Source organism: Malania oleifera, chromosome 7 (genome assembly GCF_029873635.1).
Source record: "Malania oleifera isolate guangnan ecotype guangnan chromosome 7, ASM2987363v1, whole genome shotgun sequence".
NCBI lineage: Eukaryota > Viridiplantae > Streptophyta > Magnoliopsida > Santalales > Ximeniaceae > Malania > Malania oleifera.
Window position 1 is genome coordinate 2,446,416 of NC_080423.1, and position 13,185 is coordinate 2,459,600.

General features: G+C 35.6%; 1 protein-coding gene across 5 annotated transcripts in view; it reads right to left on the reverse strand.

Moving 5' to 3' along the window:
* The window catches only part of LOC131160190 (protein HESO1-like), an 85,150-nt gene that overhangs the window by 39,744 nt on the left and 32,221 nt on the right, over positions 1 to 13,185 (reverse strand). For 3 of the 5 annotated variants that reach the window (XM_058115592.1, XM_058115593.1, XM_058115591.1), the window contains one exon: positions 2,512 to 2,685. The exons of the other annotated variants lie outside the window; for them this stretch is intronic. In XM_058115592.1, coding sequence (XP_057971575.1) covers positions 2,512 to 2,685 — 174 coding nt within the window. The remainder of the gene's footprint in view (positions 1 to 2,511; positions 2,686 to 13,185) is intronic. 5 annotated transcript variants of the gene reach the window in all.

A 13,185-nucleotide genomic window follows, 5' to 3' on the forward strand; every position in this document is an offset into this window, starting at 1 on the left:
AATTGCAGGTGATAATGATCAACGTATTTAGAGCCTTAAACAATTTCTACAAATTAAGTTTCAAACCAAAGATTGGGACCATTGAAATACTTCTTGAATATAGAAGTATCTAGAGCTCATATGGGAACTATTTTGTCACAGAGGGAGTATGATCTTGATCTATTGGATGAGACTGGGTTGTTAGGATCCAAACGAATTAATACACCCATAAATCCTAACAGCAAGTTAGCGTCGGTTATGGTTGCCTGTTCCTGGACAATACCGCAGACTCATTGGAAAGTTGAATTATCTCACAATCACTCAATCAGACATATCTTCCACAATAAATGTTGTGAGTCAATTTTTGAATTCTCCAAGGACGACTCACTGGGATGTAGTAATATGCATCTCAAAGATGCACTTAGGAGAGGTCTCTTATATTGAGATCAAGATCACCCTAATATTCAGGGATATACAGATGCAAGTTAGGTAGGGTCGCCTTACGCCTGAAAATCTACAACCGAATATTGAATCTTGGTTGGTGGTAATTAGGTTTCTTCGAAGAGTAAGAAACAAACTATGGTGGCCAGGTCAAGTGCTAAGTTAGAGTATAGAGCTATGGCTCGCACTACATGTGAAGTTGTTTGGTTGAAGAACATGATGGAAGAATTGGGATTCCAACATTCTTAGTCTTTGGGGTTGATGTGTGATAATCAAGCTGCTCTTCGTATTGCCTCCAACCCAGTCTTCCATAGTGAACAAAACACATTGAAGTTGATTGCCATTTTGTTTGGAAGCAACTTGTGCAGAAGCTCATTACTACCACTTATATGAAGTTTGATATGCAGCTTGCTGATTTGTTTACCAAAGCTTTGAGTGGTGCTCGTGCTAAATTTATTGTAACAAGTTAGGAGCATATGATATCTACGCTCCATCTTGAAGGGGGAGTGTTAATGGTTATTTTAGTATTTTAGTATTATTATTAAGTGTCTTAGTGTGATATTAATTAGTGAGAGTTAGTAAGGGTATTATGGTCATTAGAATGCATTTAATTTGTATTATAAATAGAGGGAGAGACCCATTTTTGAGTTGGGTCATTCATTTAGTCAAATATCTCAACAATACCCTTCCATTTTTTCTCCTTCAAAATATGATTCACTCTTTATCTGCATCAACCTTTGAGCAATTTGGAGATTCCTTTTTAAAATTTGCCTCCTTCCTTGTTGATCTGCACTTGGACGCCTTCATGACCACATGTGTCTTACATTCATTTCCATTCTGTAAACTCCCAAAAATACGTACCTTTTGACACTTAAGACTCGCCTCAATCTGTTCCGCAACTAATTTGAAGGACAAGCCTCCCAGTCCTTAAACCTACTTGCCCAAAACAAAATCCACTCTCAAGTCTAGTTTCTTGAAGAAACACAAAATCAAAACTCGAGAACTTCTAACGAAAACCTCCCTTACCCACCCTCATCCCCTAAACTACCATTCCAGTTGACAATCTTCATCTTCATTTTTTGACTACTTTCCCCCTTACCACCTCCGACACCTTCCCCTCTCCCCAACCGATGGAACCCAAAAAAAAAAAAGGATACAGATGAAACTAATTCATTTTAACTCTTTTTGCACTCCCTACCTTTTTCTCCCATACGTCCTGCAAGGCACTAGGACTTTCAACTCTTGCCTTAACGGAGTTATTCACTTAAAACCTAGGCTACCCAACCATTTAAGGAGTTTCTATGGACCTTGTTTGTCTGTCTCACCTCCTAATGAGGTAATGGCTACTCCCTCATTACAACCTTTGGCACTAAAATCCTCCCTAGGGAAAAACGGAATCTCAATATCTTTGGACAAGTTAGGAGTGGGTGGAATGCCTTTTTGAGGGTCTGAGCCCCCTTGAACGTCCAAAGCAGGCTCAATCACAACATCCTCTCTTTATTACCCGAAACCTATCTTTATTACCTCAAACAAATTCAACGCATACATCGTTGGGACAACAACCAGTATAATGAACAATGGCCAAAGACCCCTCATCAATTGACTCTCCTGCTTGGTCATGTGAATTCTTCAAATGGCGAACACCAATTTGCACTTCTTCAGAGAAACTTCTAGGGGCATTCTTCCCCACTTCCATCAACCCAAACAAAAAACGATCCCCCATATGATGCTCTCATCCTTCACCCTGTTTTCTTCCATCTACTGATCAAATAATAGACCTTTCTCATACCCACATGAACAAACTATGTCATCTTCTAACTCTGAAATTTTTTTTATTGAATGTACTTTTATATTAATAATGATTAATGATTTTCATTTTTTTCATAAATACAATTCATTTAAAAAAAATTATGTTATTTATTTAACTTGTCATAAAAAAAATTAACATGGATAAGACAATGTGCTGAAATAAGGAAAGAATGTCGCAAGACTAAAATGCCTTATTCATCTCCCACACTTGAAGTCGGCTACTCTTTAGAAAAAATAATAAATAATAATAAATTCAAAAGATCATATACCATATGTTGTTACCTTGAAGATTGTATAACTTTTTTGCAAATTTTCGAAGAACTTGAATCTTCTTTTCTCGAGGGAATTCAGCTATATTTTTGCTAAAATTAATGGACAAATCTAGGTCACTTTTAGCACTGAACATATCCATTAAGAAAGAGCCAAATTCCTCTATGATAGGAAAATCATGATTTCCTGAAACAGAAAACAAATGGTAGCAATAACTAAGTTGTATACGCAGAGAAAAAATTACAGAAAGAAATTAATGAAATTGAATACTAAAGGACCACAAACATTTAATATATAACACAACAGAAGCTATTACAAACACAAAGGTCTATATGTAAAAATTGCAGTGTACATGAAGATGTTGAAAAGTTTGAACTTTGAAGTGTGCAAGCAAAAACAGAAAAACAGCAGAGCCCCAATTGGCAAACTAATATTTTGTGCGAGATAGAAATTAATAAAGGGTTCACAGAATGCATTTCAGCCAAGAATTAGGGATGTAAACTACCAAATCTGAATACAACTCCATCGCTACATTAGTCACAAATGTCAATACATAAATAAATACAAACCTGAACACTAGGTGCCATCATGTAGCAAACCGGCAATATACTGGCTAAATGAACTTGATTACATCATTAGGCTCAACTCGCAACAGCTCAGTGTTTTGAGAGAATTGATCAGTTGAACTTGGAATCAGAGCCAGGACTCCAGGAAGCCCTTTGCTCGAGTCATGTGATTTATATTTGTTAGCCATTATGCTTGATAGAGTGCACTTTGATCTGTTTGTGAGCCTAATAAAATCTGTTCACCTCTCCTCAAGTTAATAAATGATCTAAAACATTTTGAATGCATGCCCGATACTATTTTTCTTTTTTATCAAAAGAATGTACAATGCAAGGGAATAACAAATCCTCATTATAGGAACACAAAAAATTAAATTAAAAAATAGTTAATACAAAACAGCAAACCAGTCATGCTGAACATCCTCAAAACACATCCCTTGAAGCAACCAGCACTGTGGCCCATAATGAAGCCAAATATTAAAACTTATCCCATACCATAGACCAAGAAGTCTTCTCCCCCTCAAAGATATGAGTGTGGCTTTGCATGCACAACAACTAATAATTCAATAAGAAAATTTAACTTTTTCAGTAACTATCTTTTATAAAAGGAGAAATAGGAGTAGAATGAGTCAACCATAGGATTCCAGAAAAAAGAAAGAACTATAAAGGAATAACCCTGCAACCCTTTTGCATATCAGTTAAAAGAAAAGCCCCCAAAAGACCTAAAGTCCACGCAGAGCCACGGAAAACATCCCCAATCCCACAGTAGACGCCCTAACCTGGGCTGATCTTAAAAAATCATTTCATTTCTTCCCTTCCACATCACTCAAAGAATAGCAAATCATCCACACTGTGACAGAATCTTCCTCTGCTTTCCCATACCAAAACCAAAATTTTAATTCCCATAAAATCCCCTACAGCACGAGGATGTACCCACCTCTGCAAAAGAACAGAAAAATTATTCTGAAGTTCCCTCACCATGTGGCAATGGGTGACTAAGCTTGCAAGAATAGCACGTCATACAAAGAACTAGGATGCATATCTGAAGAGGCTGCTTCACCAGTAATAAACCATCAGTTTTTGTCCAGTCAAGAACCAAACTCCAAATGACTGCCTTGACCTTAGAGGCAAAATGAGCCGCCCAAATAGCCTAGTCTAAAGGAAATGGACAGCCATTATTATTTTAACAGTGGAAAATAATGACAAGCCAACAAGAAAATAATTAGAAAATAAAATATAAACAATAATTCTGTTTAAAAAAAATAAAATAAAACAATGAATGAAACCTGAGAGAACTATGTGCCAAACTTCCAATACTTCCTTTTTCGAGCTCCAACACCCATTATTAAAAACTTTATTAAGAACTTGAGGTGAGGTTGAAACTAGCAGCAGATGTACGGCTTTTTTTTTAAGGGGGGGGGGGTGTGCAAAATAGAGTCATTACATAATAAAAAAAATAGTCATTACATAAATACCTGAAAAAGTATTAAGGTTGAAAGTAGTTTTTTGGGGGCGATCAAAGCAAAATTATTCAAATTTTGAGGGGGTGATTTGATATTTTATTTTGTAAATACAAAAATAAAGCTAGGGGAGTAATGTAGATTGTCAAAATTGTTGCCACACAAGCCCCGCCCTCCCATCTGCCAAAGTTTGAAACCCACTATTGAAAGGTCCATTTTATCCAAAGTCATACTAAACTCAGTTCATTTACAAAAATATTGATACGCATACTATGTGGAGATCTCGAATCCCAACTAAAACCAACAAGCACCCAGGTGCTTTTGCACAAAGCTCCCAAGATAAAAAAAAGTGCAACAAGATGAGGAAGCTAACTTTGTACTTGTATAATTATGAGGGGTCTAAAAGAAACCCAGCAATACACATATACGCATGTCACATTATTCCTTTCTTTCTTTCTTTCTTTTTTTTCTTTTTTCCATGCACCATGAGTTCATCATTTTAATGTGTATACTATATGGCAAAGTAAATTTTGAGCAAAAGACAGTGAACATTGCTTTGAAATGAAATTTTAGGAACAGGCAGACCACAAAAAAACCTTGCTGTCATTATCTTGATAATGAATTCCAATTTTTTCAATTGTCATATCAACCTAGGAGGTCTTGAACACCAATTTTTTCCAGTGATCTCAAGAGTACGACACCCATAACCACCAGCCTCATAAACACCCTTGCATGGCCATCTAATGTGGAAAGTCCATGCTAAGTTGATAAAGATAGAGAGGCAGGAAGAAAAGACAAATTAGGACAAAAGCAGCACTAAATTACTTTTTTTATTAAAAAATTGAAAAAAAAAAATGATTTTATCAATAAGAAGAAGTAAACCATGAGAATAAGAAATCCTCCTTTAAAGATACAAGAACAAAGAAAAATAAAAAGCAAAATCAAATAAATCAAAACAGCACAGCCAACCAATCACACTGAAAATCAGAAAATGGAAACCCTTTGAACACCCAGCTGTAGACCTACAAGGAGACCAAATTCTGAATCCTATCCCAAAGCAAAACCGAAGACATCCCCTTCCCATAAAAATACAAGCATTCAATTCCACCCAAATCCCCCACAAAACTGCAAAAATTGCACACCTACGCCAAAGCATCCTTAACTCTTAGAAAACCTAGAAAATAGATAGCCAACAAATCTTCCACCGGCTCCAGACACACCCAATTCACTCCAAATAAGCCAAAAATATTATTCCACACCCTCCAAGAAAAGGGGCGACGAAGGAAAAGGTATGAAGCAGATTCTGAAAACGAAGAGAACAAACATCTGAAGAAAAAGCCTTAAAAGGCCTTCTACTGTGCAACACATTGTTGGTGTTAACTCTATTAAGAACAACCAACCAAAAAAATTCCTTAATCTTTTAGAGGGAACTTTAGCCTTCCAAATGGATCTAAGAAGTGCAAAAAGACAAGTTTTTATTGCTTAGATCCTCAAAAAAAAAAAAAAAGATTTACAAGAATACTCCCCAAAAGAAGTTTACTCAATTACTTAATCTCGGTGAAGGATTTGTTGGTTAATTCCTTTATGGGGTTTGGCAGGGAAGAAGATGGTTTGGAGTTGTGGAAGTGTGGGATTTTTTCCACTTTGTAGGGCATTTGGTTGGACCAAGAATGCTCGTAAAGGGAAAAATATTCATCTTTGCTTAGGGTAGGATTCAAATTTGGCTTTCCTTTTGCCTTTTGGAGATGGCTATTCTAAGGGCTGTATTTTTTTGATTTGCTATTTGGTTGGAAGGCTGTGTTAGTTTGATGGTAATTTTTCTCTTTTTTATTCTTTTTCTTTCTTAGGAGAATTTTTTATGCCCCTTTTTATGTACATTCTTTCTTCTTAAATGATATTTCTTCTTTATATATATATTTTTTTAAAAATCAAACCATGCAATAACTAATGAAAGCCCAAACACTACTCATTTTCAAAGTAGATCAAGATAATTAAAACTAGCTATGGCAAAGCACTACATGGGTGCTCCACAGCTCCAATTTTACTATTTTTTTAGTTTAAAATATAACTATATTGTTATTTTCCCATTATACCCCTTCACTTAGTAGGGAAGATGAGAATCCCATTTTAGAAATTTAAAAAATGTGACCAAAATTAACTGTCAATCTGGGGCATTCCCACAGCGCCAAATAATTGTATTATTTTTTTGTACTATTATACCTATTTTCTTACCCTATGTTTGGAGAGGCCTTAGATTTATAGTTGTATTGGATTTGGACAAGATGTAACATAAAATTGTATTGAAAATTTTCCAAATCCACCCAAATCCATATCCACGGTCCAAAAACCATGCTCCTAAACACAACATTAATAGAAAAGGTGAATTGTTATTAGGGTATTTCGGGATTTAAAATTTTTTTTTTTATCAGCAAAGGAGAATTTCAATAAAGGGCATCAAGAGAATGCCACCCATGGAGAACTCCCTCTATATCAGTAATAGATGCAAACTTTTGACTCCACCTCACCCGCCATGACAGGATCTTACTCTCATCATGAAGAATGATGGAACCTTCCTTCCTTATTTTAAACCTAAAAAAATATCAACTGCATCTTTAAAATTTTATTAGCTAAAAATAATTTATACAATCTAATCTTGCATCTTCTTAGGTTATGTTTGGGCCCCTTTTTTGGCAGGTTCTTATCCTTTCTAAAAGAAAAATCCAAGCTGAAGGCATCTCAGAAAATACTTCTCAACATCTTAAAGCTGACTTTTGGCCTTCCGGGATAGTTTTAAATCTAGGAATTAAAAGTCTCTAAAAGCAAGAGGCAAGCCTTCTCTTAATGCATTTTTGTACCATAGGTGTCCTTGGCTTTTAGCAAATACTACAAAGTTTCCTGTCAATATATTCTTACCAACTTAAAAAACTGTCCATTCTGGTCATTTCAGACAGTTATATTTGCCAAACACTCAACTTTCAACAGTTGCTTTACACAGAGGGGGCCACGGCCAGCTCTACAGCATGTGAATAAAATCCCTTCCATCAAAGAAAGCATTTCATACTGTTATGCACTTACGTGAAAATGTGGTCTTTTCTGCAAATGCGCTAGTACATGTTTTAAAACATTACATGTTAGGTTGTATTTTATAATTTTATTCTTTTTTTTTTTGTCAATATTATGCATAATTTACAACCCTAATATTTGACACTTCTACATCGCTATGCTTCGCTGCACACATTCTCACACCTGCTTCGCAGAATAATGCGAACCTATCAGCCTAACAATTCTTTGGCAATCTTGTCAATCTAACTGCAACATGTATCTAAAATTTAACTACTGATGCTACAGCAATATTTCCCTCTCGATAGCACTCAACCTTTCCATATGAAAAAGGGAGTCAGATAATCATCATTGATGAGAGTCATAACAATTCAACAAGTATGATCATTCCCAGGCCAAATAATATTGTTCTGCACCTTCCCCATCCTCTTCATCATTTGGAACTTCAATTCTCACGTTCAACATTGTGAATTTCATCACCACTTTTTTATTTACAATGGCCACAACATGATTGCAGCATTGCATGCTGTCCATATCCTTGATGCTTGAAACACTAAGCTACTGTAATGACCTTGAAACTTGAAACTAGGTGCTTTGAGCCTTTCAAGGTTTTAGACCTGCCTAGGTTCTTTATTTTCAAAAGCAATCCATCATCTTTACCAAGGAGCATTCTACTGTTTTTTCCAATCCAGAATGACTACAAGCCAGAGAGATGAATACAACCTTAGGAAAAAGATTCCTATGCATTTCTTCAATCAATTAAATAGCCTTAATTACATCATTGATGGCATAGAGACAACAAACGCCTGTTTGGAAAGAGTTGTTGCCTTCAACCCTTGCCACTATTCTACTCAATATTGGCCCTAGTAGCTAGATGGTTGAATATGTTTGTGTACACTAGAGTCATACCCTCCTGTTTCAAGTTGGAAAGCTGATGGCGGACAAAGTTTTTCATAACTTACTTCATTTTAGCACATTTTTAACTCCTCCAGAGTAAGTTCTCCCAGATAATTCCATTGTTCAATTGATCAAACTCTAGAATTTCCCTTCAATTTAAATTCAGGCCTTCAGCCAGGTACAATTTCCTGACTTCATTCATACATTTTTTTTGGGTAACCAACTTCATTGACACCATACCCCCAAACCATAATTTTCTAAGCCATTAGCTAGTCTTGAGATAGAACAGGGTGATTATATCCATTAGAATCAGTGAGAAGTGCCAGTTGTACCACTTTCTTAAACAGAAGGAGATTAAATTGGATGCATCATGAAACTACACCTGAAAATGACAGTTACCAAAGACACAAATCACATAAGGTAGTCTATATGTTGTAGCTGAGCCCTATCAAACACATCTAAACCTCAAGAGAGAAGTTGGTATTGATCACCATGTTTAGACGACAAAGATTTCCATAGAATCATAAAATTGATCTTTTGTGTTGCACCTTTTTTTTGTGTCTATTTCTATTGATATACCTTTTTTAGCTGTTTATGGTTTTTTTTTTTTCTCTCTATGTTCTTTATTTCTCTTATTTTTGTTCCCTTTTCACAACCATGGTACAAAATAATATGTAGAATAAGAAAACTACAAATGAGAAAAAAAAAAGAAACAAAGAAAAATGGAAATATGAATCTGCTCAGGTTGGCCTAGATCCAGAACAAATTCACCCACATTGCTCTTGACTACTCTTTGAATAGGCATCGAGCCAGCTATGGCTTGCTTGGATTGGGAATTGAAACTGGGTCGAGAGCAGCTTGCGTTTGGGAATGGATTGGCATAGTGGCTGGGCTTTTAGATGTGTTGAGGCTCATGCAGTGCAACAGTTAACAGCGACGTTTTAGGGTTAGGCCATTTGGCAGTGTATGATCGTAATCACAGTTTTGTAGGCAGTTGGGCAACAAACCTTGTTTTAAAAAAAAAAAAAAAAAAGGAATAAAACTATCAATAAAGAAGAATGTAGAAAGTAAGGATGGAAGAAGTCCTTCAAAAGAAAAGAAGAAACTGTGCAAGAATGGTTCCCCAGTCTCATTGCAAGTCACTGACAGATATATTATTAAGTAGAAGCGAAAAGCCAAGGATAAGTGTAGGATTGAGCACCAAAACACTAAGCAGATAGTGAGAGTGCAAGTCCCTTGTAGCACACAACAGCCTGACATTGTGGTTCAATTGCAATTTGATCCACATCATGGGCCTCCACCAAGCAGGCAAATTTTTGGGCACACAGGCCAATATAGCCCCTCAGCAAAACAGCTTTCCAGATATTGAATCTGGGACCTTAACTCTAATAAAAAATTGTTGATCCACATAGCAAGCCAAAAAGGGTTGAATTGGACCCAATGAAAATAAGTTCCAACTGAAATTCAATTGCAACCCAATTAACTAAGCAATTAATGACAACATAACAATCATAAATAAAAATACAAATAGAGATATGGAAGAGATATACAAAATGCTCACTTTCAGCAGTTTGGCACAACTCAAGTCTCCTACAAGTACTCCACTAGCAATCATCTTCACAAACCAAGAGCAAGCCTTTTGTATACAACTGGTAAAAATTGATGATCGCATGCAGATTGATGTGTTTTTAAAAGGCTGTTAAAGCTTGATATACATAGTTGGCCCACAACCTAACAGCTTAAGCTTTTAGGTAAAGTGGTAATTGGTAATCTAACAAAGGCTATATATTGGTTATTAAGCTTCATGTTTCAATGCATTCCAAAAAAAGGGAGAGATTAATAACTTTCTAAATGTTTTTGATAGGCAACTTTCTAAATTTACAGAATACTTAGTAATATGGATTGCAATAGTGATATTAAAAAATTGTCATTCAATTGTTTTACACGTCTTATGAATGGAACTGATAAAGCTAGTGCATGATTTGAGATGTATCAACTATCATCTCACCATACCACTCATGATATCCTTTGTTGCATTATTGACGATCTTTCCTTATGTCAATTTACTATATTATTCTTTCCAAAATAGAGAATCAATTAAAAGGAGAGAAAATAAGGAAAGAAAATGCAATGGTATTTAACAGCTATCATATGATGAATTTGTGTTTGCTTGATATTTATTGGAATAATGTACACCATTTTGATTATCACAAAAGAGAGGATAAAATAATAGATAAATTGAGGTAAAATAACTGTTTTTGTACATCCCTTTATATTCAAAGAACCTTAATATGTTTAACTTCGCTTTGAGAAAGGAAATTTTGTCATCATCCGAGAGGTGAAGAGAGTTAAAACTTTGAATTGGTATATATATATATATACCTTCTATTGTGTGATCTAACATGTATTTTAAGTGAGCAAGAGCTAAAGCATTTGAACTAGAAAATTCGAAGAATGAAGTTATGAATCGGTCCAGGTTGCTAATAGCCTAGAGTTGACTCTAGGCTCAAAATTGTAAAACAAAAGGGATAGGAATGAACCCATTCAAGCAGGACGCAGCTGAAAATTACTGGAAAGCCTAACAATGCAAGGCCACAAGTCAAACCATGTCTGTTTTAATCAACTCAGCTAGCAGAATTTCCAAGAATATCAATTAGATATTTTTCATATTCAATTTAGGTTATCAATCAAGTCCAAAAGGATCTCTTGAAGATTGTCTAAATTACAGAAAGTGATTGAGTCATAAGACTTTACCGAAGTTTGAGATATTGGACTTCAGCTTACATATATACTATGCATCTTTGAATATATGAAGATTTTCTTTACTGATCCAATTTTAATTGTGTTAAGGTATTCCAGAAGTTTAAATTCAATAATGTAACAAAATCTCAAAAGATGGAGATTCTTTAGAAGAAGATTTTAGATTACAGTTTCGTTTTGATGATGATAAGCTTCGGTTTTGAAAAGGAAAGCTCATAAATTCCTGAAAGACTTTTAGAGTACATCTTGAAGAGCCTACAACCCTCCAAGCTTTTTCCAATATAAGAATATCCTTGAAGATAAATAAGGACTGGATCTTGTCACAATTAAAGAAGTTAAATGGCTAGAAGCCCAGAACAATTAAAATTATCCAATGGACAAGCATTTCAATTTAAATTCTACCACAGCTATTTCAAAGGGAGTAAATTAGAAAGTATTTCTTCAAAAACAGCAAAGTGGGGAACAAGTAAACAACAAATCGGGCCAACTCATTGAGCACTAACTTTCTATTCTTTCTTTTGAGATAAACTTGTAGGACAAGCCTAATAATGGCATGATTGTTTGTCAGGGACTTTTAGTTCTTCAGCACTTTTGCAATCATTTTGAGAGCATTTGACTAGGGCCTATTCACCCCTGCAATGGACAAGAACTCTTCACCTTTGTGTGAAATATGCCGCTGTTTTGACAGGCTCCTCAGCCTCCTCTCCAAAATGAGCCTTTTTGTCTAATCATCATCTTGTTTTCATCTAACAGCACATCTCAAAGAATTCTAGCATTAATGCTCTTAGTCCAATCTAACTAACCATGATGGGCTAAATGAATTGGATAATTGACCAGATTCAAAGAATCCTTCATAACTAAAGCACAGCCCAAAGAGTTTATATGCCCAGCTAGACATTAAGGTAATTTAGATGGGTTGTGCAACTGGTAATAAGGTTGTACATGTAAAAACCCCCAAACAGTTACCCATGTCCAACATGAAACTCATACCACAGATCCTTTCCAACCAACTGTCACACCATAGGCTTCCCCAAAAACTGAAGTTGATACTCATCATGATGAAGGCCACTACTTTTCTTTTTCTACATCCTGTTCTTCCATATTTTCCTTTTTCATGATAATCAAACAGTCCAATTGCTGTGATTAGAGTATGAGGGAGAGAAATATCAACCAAACCATAGGCCATTGATTTGTTGATGGAAAGACTAGGTAAAGAGGAATTTGTCTGCTTGGTAGAGAAGAATCCAAGACCAAAGTGGAATTAGAATTCAAAACAAAAGGGTTATGCATGGGATTGACACAACAAAATCCTACATTTCACCCTATGGGTTTTGCTCAGTTGCTCGGGCCCCACATGGATTGAGGAACATGCCCATATTGGTTACACCTAATTTAGGAAAAAGAAATAATTGAGTTGTTTTTATTTCTTTTTTTTTTGTATTTTTTTTTATTTTTATTCTAAGGAATTATGAGATTCATTTCCTAGTTGATTCTTTGAAGGGGAGCTTAGGCACAACGGTAAGGTTGTTGTCGTGAGACTTGAAGGTCACGGATTCGAGGCATGGAAACAGCCTCTTGCAAAAATGCAAGGTAAGGTTGTGTACTATAGATCCATTGTGGTCCGCCCCTTCCCCGGACCCCGCATACGCGGGAGCTTTGTGCACCAAGCTGCCTTTTTTTTTTTCCTATTTCCTAGTTGATTCTTTATTTAGAGCCAAGTAGTGGTATTTATATGGTTACATAGTAACTGAATGATTAGTTTTGGAAATTTGAATTGACTTTTGTAGACATACCATATTTCACCACGAATTTGATTTTGAGCTTCAGTGTAGTTCGTGGAGGATTTTGGTTGTTTAAGAGGATCCTTAGGTCCTGTTTACGGTTAAAAGATGAATTTTTATTGGAATCTAGCTGGCAATCATTTATTGACCAAGATGTTACCAATG